General features: G+C 33.3%; 1 protein-coding gene across 1 annotated transcript; it reads left to right on the top strand.

Annotated features, from left to right (window-relative positions):
* Nucleotides 1-16,457, top strand: LOC145265519 (mitochondrial import receptor subunit TOM22 homolog). Its single transcript, XM_080121433.1, has 3 exons — nucleotides 1-158; nucleotides 1,707-1,946; nucleotides 16,274-16,457. Exons 1-3 carry the CDS (start codon nucleotides 117-119, stop codon nucleotides 16,367-16,369), a joined length of 378 nt encoding a protein of 125 aa, XP_079977559.1. The 5' UTR covers nucleotides 1-116; the 3' UTR covers nucleotides 16,370-16,457.
* The last annotated feature ends 1,037 nt before the right edge of the window (nucleotides 16,458-17,494 follow it).

Raw genomic sequence — 17,494 nt, 5'->3', positions numbered from 1 at the left:
AAAATAATGATTGCTCCCCTGACGGGAGAGCGGAAGTGACCTTTGGAGCGTTTCTGTTGCTGACCTTGGAGCTGGTGTCATCTTCTTTCCCCGAAAAAAACGCACCCGACTTCAAAATGACCGAGAAAAAAATGCTTAGCATAGAAGACGAAGACGATGTAAGTAATTAATTATTCCAAAAGCTATATATTAGTGTTTAGGTTTCAAAAATAAAATGATAAACAAAAATGACTGATTTGTTTTAATAGAAAACATGATATTTCTCATTGTGTTCTCCTTATTTGTAGTCAAAACAGCGTGGTCTTTTAATTTTTTTAGTGAAGCTTTTTTTAAATAAATATTTTTACAGATTTATAACTGAACTTTTGTTGATAATATTCTTTTCTAACCCCATTTTATTGTAGATTTAACACCTTTCGCGAAATTATTCCAATCCGCTTAATGAGATTATACTTTCTTTTGAAGCGATTACGCGTGAACATCTTGAAACCAACTTGGAGAAAAATAAAATTAAAAAAAGGTACTTTTGCAGAATCTGAGAATACGGATCGTGTCGAAAATAATAATGTTATTATTTAAAAACTCATTCTTGGCGGACGTTTAGGAAATTGCTCCCCCCCTCCCCTCCACCCCTAAATTCCATAATTTACACATTTTTTTTTCACGTTAATCTCATCAATAACAAGCTTAACTTTCAGATTAAAAATAATTAAAAAAAAAAAAAAAAAAAAACAAAACTGGTGCTTGTGCACTTTTGCTACCGCGCTATTTGTATTTATTTATTTTTTTTTTTTTTTCAGGTTAAATTCCAGCTTCACGATATCTTTTCTAATTATTATTATTATTATTATTATTATTAGGTGGAATCGCAGAATAGTTACAAAACACCTTCCCCTATCCATGTTAAGAATGGCTTTCTAGTTAATAACGTTATTATTTAAGCACGGTTGCAAAAGTGTACAAGTACCAAAAAAAATTATGACTTTTATCGTCGGGGATCAGTTTTCAATTATAACGTTCTACTAAATTGAACACCCACTTTGTGATCATCTCACGTGACCGATGAATAGTCCTGTTTAAAAAAAAAAAAAAAAGGTACTCAGGCAGAGAGTGATCCGTGCTGAAATAATAACGTTATTATTTTAAAAGCCATTCTTAACATGGGGAGGGAAGGGTGTTTTGTACCTATTCTGTACTTTAACTTTACAATTGAATAAAAAAAACATATAAAACTTTAATTAAATGTGGAAATACGATTTAAAAAAATAGCGCGGATCACTCTCTGCATTAGCACCAAAAAAAAAGAAAAAAAAAAGAGGCTAAATTTTTACAACATACCCCAGAAATACCCCAACCTGCCCCTGTTAAGACGGCTTTCGGAATAAACACCCCCCAACCTTGAAAGCCATTCTTAACATTGGAGGTTGTGGGGGGGGGGTATTCCGAAAGCCGTTCTTAACATGTGGTGGTTGGAGGTGTTTATACTATGCTGGGACAGGTCGTAAAAAAAAAATACATAAATATTACAGTAGTGTGCTATTTTAGCGTTGGAAAAAAATTTCCAAAAATATTCAATTTAAACAAAATTCATCAATAAAAGTGTCCATACGAAAAGTCTGGAAATTTATTGAAGACACCTTTATACAGGGTTTACTATAAGTAATGTGTGTAATTTTATTTCCAATTTTTCTTTTTTTCTTTTGCAGGATCGAGATGAGACGATTTTGGAACGGATTCAAGGATTGTCAGAAATGTTCCCAGAGAAGCTGCGGAATGCAACTTCCTGCGTATTCAATCTATCTTTTCAATATTCAAAGGCGTTGTTTCATATTGGACGAACGGCGGCCTGGGTGCTTGTTTCATCAGCGACCATCGTTGTTCTCCCGGCATTGTTTGAAACGGAGCGGGCACAGGCACAAGAGCAACAACTTCAGCAACAAAGACAGGTAAGACGTGAGAACAAACTTGGTACTAGTGCAGAGAGTGATCTGGACGTAAATAATAACGTTATTTAAAAAGCCATTCTTAACTTGGGGAGGGTGTTTTGTACCTATTCTATACTTCAACCTTACAATTGAATAAAAAAACATATCATAAAACTTAATTAAACTTGGAAATACGATTTAAAAAGAGCGCGGATCACTCTCTGCACTAACACCACAAACTTGTTGCATGGGAACAACAGAAGGGGGGAGGGAGCATTTTTTTTTTTTTTTTTTGCGTTGTCTTTTCTTTTGTTTTCTGTTTTTTATCTCTTTTTTTTTCTTTTCTCTCCATCTTCTCTCTTTTTCTCTCTCTCCTTTTGTGACGTGCATGCTTGAAAGCGCCTGAGAACAGTGGGTGCGTGCTCTTGCTGAGCACCCCTTGGGATACAAGGAGAATACATTCTGTCCAGAAGCAATATAAGAATGACCCTTGAGTCATGTGTCAGTAGCGTTAAAGGTTACTCGTAGTTCATGACGTTATTGTTTGCATTCATATTGGCTCTACTGGCTGAATCCACATCAGCATTGTAGTTGGGTGTGTGCTGGCTATCGTTTCAAGTTAAGAGTCCTCTTGCGTTTTTTTTTTTTTTTTTTTTTAAAAACAGGTGTTTTGATCACCCCAAACACACACACCTTCAAACACACGGGCCACGCTGGGTACCCCCCCCCTAGTTGTAAATATAAGTCCTCCATTCCAAAGAATGCTTGTAAGAGCTCTTCGCATGCTCAGGCAATCCAGCAACAAATACACACTGTAGGCACCGATCTAACACACTGCCAAACAAAACTGCATAGTTCTGCCAAGAAGACATTGATTGTTTTGCCTGGTTGAATTGACATGCTGCAAATTGCTTCCATGTGGGGGAAAAGGTCCAACAGGGTTCGTACAAGCTTGAATTTTTACTTTTGCCTTAAAAAGGCTTTATTTTTATTATCAACTTGAAATATTGAGAATGTCTAGAAAATTTCTTGAAAAGGCCTTAAAAATTGTATTCTTTATGTCCAATAAAAATTTGTATTGAAATATTAAAAAAAATCTAAAATACTATTAAAAGTATTAATAAAAATATTAAACTATTTTTTAAATATTGAAAATAAAATTGTTCTGAAATTACATAGTATTGTGGATACAAGAGTTATGTCCCTTTATCACAAAACTACCTTAGGGGTATTTAATTTTAAGGGGTGGGGGCAAAAGGGGGAGAAGTAATGGCAACTGCAGTAAATAAAATCCCCTCCTCTCTCTAAAAAAAAAAAAAAAATACTTTCCCTGCATAGACAGGACTTTCCAATGACGAATCCCCCTCCCCCCGCCAACGGAACTGACATATCAGTTCCGTTTTCTCTAACCATTCCACTGTCGGTTGCTCAGAGTCACTGTCATCAAACAGAGGTATAAGTTTTGTGTCGAAGGCTATGATACATTTGTGTGGTGGCACATTGTCAGCAAGTAGCTCAAAGTAAAAACGTGAACATCATAAAACGGCATTTTCGGTAAGATTTTGTAACGACCCTCTCTGATTTGTAAACACTCGTACCGTGTTTCTGTTAAGAATTTTTTAATGAAATGTGGAAATTAGCCAAAAGAGATGTAATTTTTAATAATTTTGAGTGTCCGAAATTCATTTGACCACTCGTTATTTTGTTGTGTTAAAAAAAGATTTCAAAATGACGAGTATGGAAAATTTTGAAAAAAAGTTTCTTCGGACACTCACTATTAAATAAAACAATCTTTTTACTATGTTTATTTGTTAAAAAGATGATTGGACAGTGGTTTCTCTAGTGGTACGTAGCAATTTAAAAACATAATATCCGAAAAAATCATGAGTTTGAATCAAGACTTCTGTAGTATTAGTAATAGCAGCAGCAGCGCTAGGTGTATCAGAATTTTTATAGGAATTTCTGACACCCCTAACACGAAACTGCAAATAAAATATAAAAAACTCGTAATTTCTCTTTTAAAAGTGGGTTGTTTATTTTCTTTATGGATTATACTTCCAGAATAAACTATTTAAGTTATATAAAAAGTAATAGAAATATTATTTTTTTATTTTTTAAAAAACAGTAATGAAATCAATTGAATTTTACGAGTTAAGTATTTTTCAATTTTTAAACTTTAAAAATCTATCAAAATTGTTCTATTGATTCTATTTTTACGATATTTTCAGGATCAATGTGAAATTTTATGCTCTTTCCAATAAACTGAATATAATATTTTAGACAAACTTTTTTTTAATTCATGCCCCCCCCCCCCCATTTTTAAATGTCTATTAAAAAGTAATTAATTTACTCACCAAATTTTTATACATCACAAATAAAAGATAAAAGATCAATAAATAATATATTCAAATTTAAAACAAAAAAAAGTCCGAAGTTTAAAACCTTTTTTTAAAATCACATTTCTTGCTCCTGTAACTGCCCTAAAACGCTCAAATGATTCAAAATGGGAAATCATTTTACATTAAATTCTAAAATAATTTGTGCTTATCTTTTTATTAAAGTTTTTCAAGTTGTTTACATGCAGTTGTCTATAAAGGTAGAATCACATATTTTGGAGAGGTGGTTAGATGGGTAGGGATAACAGAAGGTATTAATCTACAATAATACCAAAGAAATATTGCAATATATTCATTTTTAACCAATCCTAGATTTCAATTTCAGTTTTTGGCGCATAAAATGCATTACAACTAAACTTTGAGTTCTCTAACTTCTTTTCGTTTAATGAATACATGGCATTTTTAAGAAATCGCAGCATATTTATGCACATTTACTGCAGATTATTTGGAAATTATTCATTTCTGGAGATTTTCAGTCGCATATTCAGATTCCTTGCACAAAAATACACTTATATGGCAAATTTCATTGCTTAGTCTTGCGTTTTAACAAAGATATAGCATTTTTACTGAAAAAGTAGTGCAAAAAATGTGACAAAACGCATATGGTCTTAAAGAGGGGAAAATATCCAAACGCGCAGGGCATAAAAATAGTCATAACTTCCTTGATTTTAATTGGATTTAAAAATTTTTAAAAGATTCTTTCTTAGCTTATCAAGCTCTTTCTATATATACTAATATTGAAATATTTTAAGCCATTTAAATTTTTTCATGTATATTGCTACTTAGATATATCTAGGATTATTACCCTAGCCTCCCCTGCCTTATGCAGTGCATGGTATATATATGTTCGGAGATTAATTAGGATATCTGCAATAAAATGGGCTTGCCTAAATCGATACTATTGGTCAGAAAGAAGTTTAGTATCCATAAGATGATCGACTTGTGCTTGACTGATTAAAGACTGTAAAATTTTGGTGAAAAGAGGGAGGAATCTAATTTGATGATAATAGATCATTTTTTTTTTTTTTCTTAGAAAAATTCATCATTTGTGACCCCTTAGCAATTTAATAATATAAATACATTTTTAAAAAAAGAGTTTGGTATATTTTGACAGCTAGCGCAAAAAAAAAAAAGAATAATAATTATAAAAAAAAAATTATATATTAGCCAAAAAAAAAAAAAAAAAAAAAAATACTGGCAAAAGTGTCTCAAAATCATAAAACATCTGAAGGCTTCATAGAAAAACACACAAAATTATACTTAAAATACTAATCTATAAATATAAAAGCGAAAATGTATGTATGTGTGTTCGCTTTTTCTGTATGTCTACAAAAGGCTTTTTTCAGAGAAGCGGTCGGTTGGTTCACAACTTTTTAAAACTTTTTATATCACATATAAATCGTAATATCTCACAGTTAACAACGAAGCTCGCCTGTCTATTTAATTTGCTCGATTTCGGGAAGATAAATATTCAAGATTTGTCGCTCGCCGCATGTGGGTTAGTCTTTTTCCTATAACATCTTGGGGGTGGGAAAAAAAAGCGTTCAGCAGTAAATGAATACCATCCCACAGTCAAACTTGACCTCATTAACTCATTAAAACGAGCACCTGCTAAATCCAAGTAATTAAATAAATTCAAACGTGTTTCCGTTAGCATCTCCCGGTGGGGCAATGGTTAACATCGCACGTTTTCTTTTTTTTCACACTTTAATTTACAACTTTGCCTGAACGGTTTGGGTTCGATCCTCATACTTTTTTTTTTTTTTTTTTTTTTTTTTTTTCACCCCTCGCTAGTGCTGATATAAAAGAAAAATATTTGAAAGATAATAAAGTATGGTTTTGATATCTCCAGAGTGCACCAGTACATATTTGAAATAAAAAAAAAAAAGTTATTACAAAAAAGAATACTTATATTATTTTTTAAACACAAAAATATTTTTCCCAAAGAAACATTTAATAAAATCCATTACAAAAATAAAAAAAAAATAGTTGATTTTTTTATGCAATTTAGCAATTTTCCGATTCAGTCATCGGAAAAAAAAAAAAACACGAACTCGTTTATTTATTGCACACTATTATCCTTATCTTCCAATTGTTGTGGTCCTGGATATGACCTAAAACTATATCCGATGGTGAGGCCCCACCTTGCGGCCCTTGGGGAGTGTGGAGCCACCCTTTAATTGCCATTGCCATTGCTCCCAGGTCCACTCTGACCCGGAGTGGTAGTACCTGTTAGGGTCCCAACTATGGGTTAAATAGAATCTGGTTTAAAAAAAAAAGAAAATATATACTCCATTAAAATCGTTCTTCAAAATAACTAGATTCGGCATTAAATAACCTGAAAAAGGTTAATATGCCGTAAAACAAAAACAACCAATTGTTGTTTCACAATATTTCAGCCAACTATTCCTCTAGCCTTCGTCAGGCGATTAACCCCGATGGGATAGAAACGCTCCAGGTAAACATTGTCTGAAGATAGCGGTTTCAAAGCCAGTCAGATGTTAAGTTGGCCAAAACGTGGTGAGACAACAACTATGGAAGGCAGTAATTGCTGAGGATACAGTTAGGAGATTCGGCGTTCCTATTCCGTTGTAATTAACCACCTGACGAAAGCCAGAGGAATCATTGGTCGAAACGTCATGAAACAACTAGAAAATGAGAATAATAGTCCGCAAATAAATAAATATACAGGTGGTTAACCATGACGGGATAGGAATGCCGAATCTCCTCACTGTATCCTCAACATTCAGTGTATCTAGTCGTGGTTAACCAGTGGTTGAAGGCTAGAGAAATAGTTGGTCGAAACGTGCAACAACAACTCTAAGATGAGGATAATAGTCCGTAAATAAATAAATAATACAAATTACTCATCTCAGCAATCAAATAATATAACTTTGATATTCATGGTTCTTCCAATTTACGTCACTTTTAGTTTCTTTTTCAACGATTTATTTGTTGTTTTTATTTGTTGTTTTTATTTGTTTGTTTTACGACATCTCTGCCCTTTGACTTTCATAATCAAAACATAATGCTAAAATCAAAAATAATATGTAAAGAATTAAATATGCAATAATCTTTATCTTAACGTCCACATTATTTTACACGGTTTTAATCTGCATGTTCTTTTCCGTCCATTCTTTGCATTTATTCTTGTCCAACATAATAGTGATGCCAAAAACAGTTCCACTAACATAGAAGACATTTCCAATCAGCATTTGCCCGAAATAGACACAAATCTACAAGAACATAATTATCTTAAGAGAACTTTAACATTAGAAGAAGAAAAAAAAAAAAGAAGCAGATGACAAAAAAAAAACTAAGACTTACAATTTAAACTGGATGGTGCAGCTGGCGCGTAGCGTATGATGAATACGGCATAATCACGTTGACACGCCGGTTCTCCTCAGATCACCGAAGTCAAGCAAAGTTAAGTCTTGCTAGTACGAGATGGGTGACCATTTGGGAATTCTAGACGTTGTATGTGCTCTCTGCTTATCTCGGCATTGTTTTCAAACCTACTTATTCTTAAGATAATTTGAACGATCCGCACATGCGCAGTCGTGAAACAGTTGACGAACAGATAAAAATAATTTTCATTTATTCTTGTCCCACATAATCGTGACGCCAAAAACAGTTCCACTAACATAGAAGACATTTCCAATCAGCATTTGCCCGAAATAGGTAGGAGATTCGGCATTCCTATCCCGTCGCGGTTAACCACCTGACGAAGGCCAGAGGAATGGTTGGCTGAAACGTTGTGAAACAACAACTATAACGATGAGGATAATAGTCGTAAATAAGTAAATAAGTAAATAAATAATACAAATTATTCATCTCAAAAAGAATTCCAAACAATTAAATAACATCAACATTCATTGTTGTCATTTTTCTGCAATGAATTTATTTAAAAAAAATATCCTTTTTTCTTTTCATAACCGAAAGCTTATAATGTTTTCTAAATAATTAAAAATATAAAATAAATAATTCTTTTCTCTGATTGGCTAAAAAATATGAAATATCATTGACTGGTAGAACTTCCGCATCAATTGTTTATATGAACAGGCCACAACCACATATTATTGCGAAAAGTCGTCTACCACTAGCAGGCATACTATGCCGGCATGCTTTGTTGTTAAGAATTGTATTTACAGAACAATTTCTTGGAATATACAAATCGCAGCAAAAATATTAAAATATTAGGTTGACAAAGTTCTTGCAGTTTTTAACTTTTAAATTTAGATGAACAAATCTCGGATCAAACGAAAATTTATTGATCGAAATAAGGAACATCAGAATCGACACTTTTTGCCAACGCAAAACGAGTGTATTTATGTTAGTAACATAAAAATCTTGCATTCTGGTGGCGATGATGTTGCTTAGGTTTTTGAAGCATTTCTCATGCAAAAAGTTGCCAAGATGCTTGAAAAAGTAGTAGTCAGTAAGTGAGAGGTCTGAAGATTATGGCGGGTGGGGCAGAGTTTCATAGCCCAATTCGTTCAATTTCTGCAGGGTTGGTTTAGCAACGTGTGATCGGGAATTGTTGTGGAGGAGAATTGAGCCTTTTCTGTTCACTAATGCTTGATGGTGTTGTCAAAGTTTTTGATGCATTTCATCCATTTGTTGACAGTGCTTCCTGCCGTAATGGTTTCACCTGCATTCAAAAAATTGTAATGAATTAGACTGGTCACAGATCACCAACCACTCAGCATGACTTTCTTTTTGTGCAACTTTGGCTTTGGAAGAGTCATGGAACTTTGCCTGCGTCTAACCACTAAGCTGAGCGTCACCAATTGTCGTAAAGAACCCACTTTTCATCGCAAGTCGCAACCTGGTTGAGAAACGGGTTATTCTTGTTGCGTAAAAGAACGGAAGATGATCCTTCATAACAGTGTTTCTTTTGGTTGTCATTTAATTTGTGAGGCACCCATTTATCAGGTTTTTTATTGTCTTTCCAATCTCTTGCAAGTGGTTGGAAATCGTCTAATTCAAAAGCAAGTTCTCAAACAGTTATGCATCGACTGGCTTCAACTAAGGCTCTTAATTGATCATTGTCAGCATCCAATTCTTTAAAATGACATGAAGTAAAGGTATCCTAACGAAAACTTATTTGAAATCAAAATTAAAAATTCCTCTAGAACCTTCTAGTTAATCTAATAGCATTTTAAAGAAAAATTTATTGTGAATTCAGTCCTATAAGAGGAGAAATCTACTAATTAATGATTTAAAGACGATGATTGTCAGATTTTTTTCCGTCCATTCTTTGCATTTATTCTTGTCCAACATAATAGTGACGCCAAAAACAGTTCCACTAACATAGAAGACATTTCCAATCAGCATTTGCCCGAAATAGACACAAATCTACAAGAACATAATTATCTTAAGAGAACTTTAACATTGGAAGAATAAAAAAAAAAAACAAGAAGCAGATGACAAAAAAAAAACTAAGACTTACAATTTAAACTGGATGGTGCAGCTGGCGCGTAGCGTATGATGAATACGGCATAATCACGTTGACACGCCGGTTCTCCTCAGATCACCGAAGTCAAGCAAAGTTAAGTCTTGCTAGTACGAGATGGGTGACCATTTGGGAATTCTAGACGTATGTGCTCTCTGCTTATCTCGGCATTGTTTTCAAACCTACTGTGTGCCTTGTCCAGCCCTGAATGGTACATTTTCTAGTATTGCTACTTAAATGATGTTTTGTCAAATAGAGTTCATTTCCTCTCTTAAAGAAGAAGCTGTCTTGGGCCTTTAATACGGCCATGAACCTAGAGCATGCAGCTTTCATATTGTCATTTGAGTGATGTCTGAATATTAGTTTGTTCTTGGCAATCAACTCCACCTTACAAGTGACATGCTTGGTGTTTTTTCTCAATTGCACTATACACACAACAGTTTATGTAGTTGTCTAAAATTTTCGGTAATGGTGCATAAAGGGAGACCTTAACTTTCAAACACACCGGAAGCTGGTACCCACGTCTCTCAATTGAGGTATGAAAGCACAGAATTGATACAATTTTCAATTATATTTTATGTTTATATTTTTCACGCTCTTCCAATAAAAATATATAAAATACGTAAAAAAATCTTATCAATTAATTTTAAAAAAAATTTTTTAATCGCATATCTTTTCAAATAGGAGTGTTTAAGTTAATGTGTTATATATTTTCTCAAACTATTTAGATATTTAAAAAAATATATTTATTTACAGAAGCATGAAAAAAAGAATTACGAATGTGTGATATTTTTTTTACAGTTTTGCCAGTTTAAAAACGGTGAATATGCGACAGGAAATAGTTGAACAATTTAAACATTTCACAAAAATTAAAAAAAAAAAAAAACATTAAATAAAAACAACATAATAAGTACAAATCGAGTAAATGATATTGCCAAAACGTAAAGATCGTAACAGATTACGTAGGTTTAAATAAAAAAAGTAACTATATTTGAAAAAAACAAAAAAAACAAATGTTTGTAAAAAATATATTAACAAAAAATATAAAAATACGTAAACTTTTTTATCAGTTATTTTTTAATCACATATCTTTTTAAATAACTGTTTCATTAATGTTATATATATATATATATATATATATATATGATATGCAATAAAAAAATGGATAAAAAGTTTATGTATTTCTATATATTTTTATAAGGCGGCAAAAAAAAATAAACATAAAATACATTTGAAAATTGTATCGATTCTGTGCTTCCATACTTCAATTGAGAGACGCGGGTGCCAACTTCCGGTGTGTTTGAAAGTTAGGGTCTCCCTTTAAGCACCATTACCCAATTTTCTTCTATGAAACAACTAAATCAAACACCAGAAATATTTGAAGATATAAAGAACTTGAAGCATGAACTTTTTTTTTTTTTTTTTTTTTTTTTTTCCAAAATGACTGAATTCAGCATTAAATAACTTGAAAAGGGATGATATGCTGTAAAAAAAACAAAAACAAAACAAAAAAAAAGGCTCCATGAATAAGTATTTGAATTTATAAAGAACTCAAGGCACAAAAACTGAAAACGGATGATATGCAACAAAAAAACTTGCAGTTGCAATCAGGTGAGTGGTGATGGTGGGGGGAGTCAAGTGTTAGGACTGGTGAAGCCATGAAAGTTTTCTGAACCAGCCGCTTTGTGGTTTTCTCTGAAGTGTGACCTGGAGCTGAGTTCTGCTGCCACCTTTTCCATCCAGCACTTGACAACAACAAACTACAACTCAACATCGCCATCTGAATCGAGGCAAAGTTCATTCAAACATTCTGGATAGTATGATGTGGCCTTTGCTGGTGACACATTCAAAGACTCAGTTTGAGGGAACTTGGTTTTCTTAACGACTGTATTATAACCACCTGCTGTTCTCTACGGTGTGCAACTGGTGGTCTTCCTCGATCGAACCACCTCAGGCAATAAACAATAAACTTATTTCACCTGAAAAATCGGAGGTTATGCCTGGGAGGATGGATCCCTTAGAACTGCACAGAACAAGAAACTTTATCTCTATTTCAACTTTTTATTTTTTTTCTTTATTTTATTTATTTTTTTTTTTTTTTACAAAGGAATCGCCACTTATCAAGGTCCGAAGGCCACTCAAGGATAAGGGTTAATGAGTGTACAGTAGTCAATGGAACAATATCATAGTAATCATTAGTAGTGAAAATTTGGTAAATTGGATTACTTAAGGGGAACGGCTCATCAAGAACTTGTTTACATTGGACTTGAAGATGCCCATATTGTAGTCAGGTGTGCAGTTCTGAGAAAGAAGCTTTGTTCATAGAATCTACGTTTAGGTTTAGGCATAGATAATGAGTGGAGGAAATTGTTGATAGTGATTTCAGCTAGATGAGTGTCTTTCATGAAAGTTTGGTGAGGGGAGATCATAGATTCGAGCTCAGATGAGCACTTGCCATGAAAATAATGATAAAGCAGGGACAGGCTTGCAATGTCTCTTCTGTTGGAAAGAAAAGGGCATCCTCTACTAGGCTACAAAGTCTATTTTGAACTGTCGATAAAATCTTTCTAGCAGCTTCTGCCTAGATGTGACAACAGTGTCCATCATTAAATGTACTTGGCTCTTATATAGGTAGAGAATTGCATCAGCAGTAAGATATCTACTGGAGCAGTAGAATGATCCCAGTATTTTTCCAGCGACTTTGGTAACAGATTTGATGTACGTGTTCCATTTCAGATCAGAAGTAAAGGTCAAACCCAGAAGCTTGTCATTTCTCGTTGTACATATTGATCCTAGCTTGAAGACAACTCTGAAAGTCTTCCATGCTTCTAAAATCAAAAATGGTCACGGTCCAATTCTATGCATTTGTATTTCATGTCAATTCAATACATTTTATTGATTTTTTTTTTTTTTTTTTTTTTTTTTTTTAGTTCTGATCAACATGAAATTTTACTTTTAATTAATACTTTTAGCACATATTTCAGTGCTTGTTTAAAATACCCCCCCCCCATGATAAAAACAAAAATAAAATTAAAAAAAATCTGTATGATGTACATGTTTATGGTGGAAAGAAAATATCAAACACCGAAAATCAAGTAGTTTTCTTTTTAAATAAGAAAATCAAATTTTATAGCTAAACAAGCAACTATCTCTACACACATTTTTAGAAATCAGTCTGAAGGAACAAGGGAGATAATTCTAAATCAAGTTTTTTGTTGTTTGGGAAGGGGATACAGATTAGCACCCAGACTTCATTTTTTCTCTGCCCACATGTGGGTCCACACATATAACAATGGAAGTCTCAAGAGTGGGAGACTTCCATTTGATGAAGAAAGACTTATTGTAGCCGCGCAAGATCAGGGCTTATTCACAAATGGATTTAAAAAAATGGCTGGCCTACAAACAAATGGCCAGTGCAGGTTTTGCCACTCAGCAATTGAGAGCCCATGCCACCTAATGTCTGCATGCCCAATCTTATTGGCAGATGGCCATTACACTACTCGTCACAACAAAGTATGCAAGTACATCCATTGGAAGATCTGTGGAGAGATGCAACTTGACAGATCGCTGAACATCTGGGAACATGAGCCACCACCAATAACATCAAATGGAAATGTGACCGTGTTCTATGACAAAAACATACAGGCAGGCAGATACAGAAAAGACAAGGCTATCAAACCAGATATTGTTATATGGAACAAGCCTGAAAGAACTGCGCTCATTGTCGATGTCACAGTCCCAAATGATTTCGCCCTTAACAGAGCTGAACGGGAAAAAATAACAAAATATCAGGACCTAAAAAATGATCTAAAAACGACATGGTCTCTGAAAGAAATAAACATTATACCGGTTGTGATAGGAGCAACTGGCTTAATAAAAAAGAATCTTCATAAATACTTAGAAACAATCCCTGAAAGACCAAGCTGTAACGAAATACAGATAGCAGCCATAAAGGGAACAGTATTTATTCTTAAAAGAGCCCTCGGATATAAATTTAAATCATAACAGAATCAAGTGTTAGCTTCAGGAGCAAGCCCTTTTATCTCTTAAAACTTACTGAAGTGAAATAAAAAATAAATAAATAAATTTTAAAAAATAAATAAATTTTAGTTGCTCTCTCAGTTCAAGAATCTAAAAATATAATTCAAGCACAAATATCTTTTTAAATAAAGATTTAAAATAAACTTGTGGTATTCACCTAGTGTTGTCCGGGTGAAGATAATTTCAAATATAATTAATGTTTTGAAAGAAAAGTTTTAAAATAAAATTTGCAATATGAGATCAAAGTGTAGTATCTGTTCTGATACTACACTTCGCCTTTTCTGACCTCGATCGGTGGAGGAGAAATCCCTCTGGATTGAGGCAATTTTTATTTTTGTTTCTATCCAAAGTGCCCCTTTTTTGTGGAGCTGGATTTCGCCACATTAAAAACCAATCTTTTGTCTAACTCTGTGCTCGTGGGGAGGCAAAGTAAATAGGAACACTCTAAAAGGTACAGAACATCTCTGAACATTTTTATATACAAATCCATTTCTAGTGTCGAATAAAATATAGTTGGTTTTTTTTTTTTTTTTTTTTTTTTTTTTTTTTTTTTCTTCTTCAAAATTGTCACTTTGAAGAATTTTGTAGAGAATCTTAGGGATGTGAGTGATGAACATGCTGAGAGATTCCATCAGGGTCTTTTAGTGATGGAGGAGCGTTTTAAAGGAAAATGGAATTCTAGCATGTTGGCAAAAGGCAGGATGACATTCAGCATAAGAAGGAAAATGCATTACAATTCTGCTTTGAGTTCTAACTTTTTTTCTTTTAATGAATACATGGCATCTTTAAGAAATCGCAGCATATTTATGTGCATTTACTGCAGATTATTTGGAAACCATTAATTTCTGGAGATTTTCAGTAGCATATTCTGATTCCTGCACAAAAATACACTTATATGGCAAATTTCATTGCTTAATCTTGTGTTTTAACAAAGATATGACATTTTTACTGAAAAAGTAGTGTAAAAAATGTGACAAAACGCATATGGTCTTAAAGAGGGAGAAATATTCAAACGTGCAAGGCACAAAAATAGTCATAACTTCCTTAATTTTGATCGGATTTAAAATAAAAAATTTTTTTTTTTTTTTTTACACAGGAATCACCACTTATCAAGACCCAGAGACCACTCGAGGATAAGGGTTAATGGGTATACATTAGTCATTGTGATTATAGTGTAGTAAACATAAGTAGTGGAATTTTTGTAAGTTGGATTACATGGGGGGGGGGTCATTCTTTCTTAGCTTATCAAGCTCTTTCTATACATGCCATTATTGAGATATGTTAAGCCATTTCAATTTTTCCATCGGGTTTGCTAGTTTCTCTGGTCAAAATGTAAAAATATTAATGCGATGATTCCAATGTTTTTTTTTCCCATTTCAAACTAAATTTCCAATTCCGATACAATTATAGATTCTGATTCTTTATAAATCTGTAAATGTTATATACGGCATAATCACATTGACACACCGGTTCCAGCTGGATCGCCAAAGTTAAGCAACGTTTAGACTGGTCAGTACTAAATGGGTGACCATTTGAGACTTACAGGTGCTGTATGTGCTCTCGGCTTACCTCGGCATTGTTTCCAGTTATCGTGGACTTCTCCTTGCCATTGGACCCAAACAGTGCTGATTCAGGAGAGGTGTGGCTAGGGATTGCGCAACTCTTGCTTCACAATACAGGGGGTATTCTTTGCCTTTCGAGACTAAACAGAGGCATCATCAATCGATCGATAAATCTGTAAATATTCGACAATAGAGTTGCTTTTTTTTCACGATTATTGTAAAAATACATTGAATCTGCATATATTTTCTCAAGCGTAAAAATACACTTGTGGAGGATGATCTATAGATTTTAGCGTTACTGGTAATTTAAAAATCAGTAAATATTTGTTGTATCATTATTATCAGCAATGGAGATTTTGTTTTAAACAAAATCAAATAAAGAAGAATTAAAAGATTCGCTTTTAGCATTGGAAAACAGGCATAAATTTTTCTGGTTTCGATTCCCCCCCCCCAAAAAAAGTTCTGATATTCCCGATTCCGATTAATCATCCCAACATTAATATTAACGAAGATGAGAATAGTTGTCGGAATAATCGAAATACAAATAGTCTTTTTGATACTGAGATTATGACGTCCTCACAAAATTTGCATTGTCAAGATGTCAACTCAGTTGTTTGGGATTTCCTCTTGAAGGCATTTCTATATAATAAAAGTGAACACACGTGTCTGGCGTGCTTTGAGGTATTAGAAGAGATTGGGTGGGGGCTGGGGTCTTTTTCTTTCTAAATTAGTGTCGTTTCAATGACTTCAAGTAGTGAATAGAAATTCAATGGCAAAAGGGAACAGGTGAAGCCAATTCTAATGATTAATTTAAATTTTTTATGATTAATGAAAACGATCTGGATTTTAATTAATTTTACCCCCTTTCTTTTTTCTTTTTTTTTTTTTTTTCAGATTTTGCTGGGTCCAAATGCTGCTGTGTCCGGAACACAAGGTGGCATGCTTCCAGGGGTGATGCCAGGTGTGGGGTCTGCTCCACAACGAGTTTGACCTACATAATCGGTTAAATTATGGGGATTAGAGGGAGATTTAGATTAATTAATTTTTATATATATATATATATATATATATATATATATATATATATATATAAAATATTAAAAAATAGACAAACTAAAAAAGAATCACCTCAAATTATCTAAAATTCACTAGAAATATCAACCATTTCTTTTTCTCAAAGACTTTTATTATTTCTTTTGAAATAATTTTTTTTTTTTTTTTTCAAATAAAATTACAAAAAATACATTGTTTTTTTATCTTTATTAAAAAAAAAAAGTATTAAAGAATCAGAAACTGTGTACACTTTCAGATACGAGATCCAACACATATGCAGTCTACATCGTAACGAACATAGAACAAGTAATAACTTGATTTTTTTTTTTCTTTTTCAACAACATTTATTTTCTCATCCTCCCGCCACGCGTGACTTCTCATTACAGCTATGGCGTGTCTAATGTGACCGTTTTCTCTAACGTGTTCTCTCTCCTTTTTATAATTTTTTTTCCTTACAGTGATGTCATTTCGTATTTCGTACGCATTTGCATTCGCGCTCTGTTACACCTGTAAGTTATCTTGTTAAGTGTTGAGACATTATGTTGAAGAAAGATGGTGGCAGTAAATCAAATCAGCGAAGAATCAATGCAGTCATGATCTCGAATGTTGGGTAATTCTTAATAACAAAGATGGCGGTGAAGAATCAATGCAGTCACGATTCAGTTGTTTCAAGACGGAAGTTGACAGCAAACTGACTTGAATCTAAAATTCAATATTTTTATAATAAGGTTGGTTGATTGTCCTAACCATAATTTATAAATAAGATCGTCAAAATCATTGGGGTCATACCCTCATTATTAATCAAAAACATTTTAACATATCTAACACTTTTTTAAAAGATTTTCAAGTTTTTTCCTCCTTCATAAACAGTTTTGTAAATGGCTACCATCTTGATTTGCTTATGTTCTATATACAAAGCATACAGCATAATAACATTGACGTGACCAAAGTTAAGCAATGCTGACTCTAGTCAGTACCAGGTGAGTGACACATTTGAGAATGCAAGACGACCTCACCTTCCTGCAAAAACTTAACATCATTATCTCTCTTGATTCCCCTCGG

The sequence above is a fragment of the Euprymna scolopes genome, chromosome 40, assembly GCF_053919585.1.
Source record: "Euprymna scolopes isolate OS-2025 chromosome 40, ASM5391958v1, whole genome shotgun sequence".
NCBI classification, from domain to species: domain Eukaryota; kingdom Metazoa; phylum Mollusca; class Cephalopoda; order Sepiida; family Sepiolidae; genus Euprymna; species Euprymna scolopes.
This window is presented reverse-complemented; position numbering and strand designations above follow the sequence as displayed.

What these genes read in the sequence shown, in the direction of transcription:
- LOC145265519 (XM_080121433.1), top strand. Translation starts at nt 117, where the DNA reads ATGACCGAGAAAAAAATGCTTAGCATAGAAGACGAAGACGAT. An exon ending in GCATAGAAGACGAAGACGAT is followed by an intron (nt 159 to 1,706) that starts GTAAGTAATTAA and finishes TTTCTTTTGCAG; the next exon opens with GATCGAGATGAGACGATTTT. An exon ending in AACTTCAGCAACAAAGACAG is followed by an intron (nt 1,947 to 16,273) that starts GTAAGACGTGAG and finishes TTTTTTTTTCAG; the next exon opens with ATTTTGCTGGGTCCAAATGC.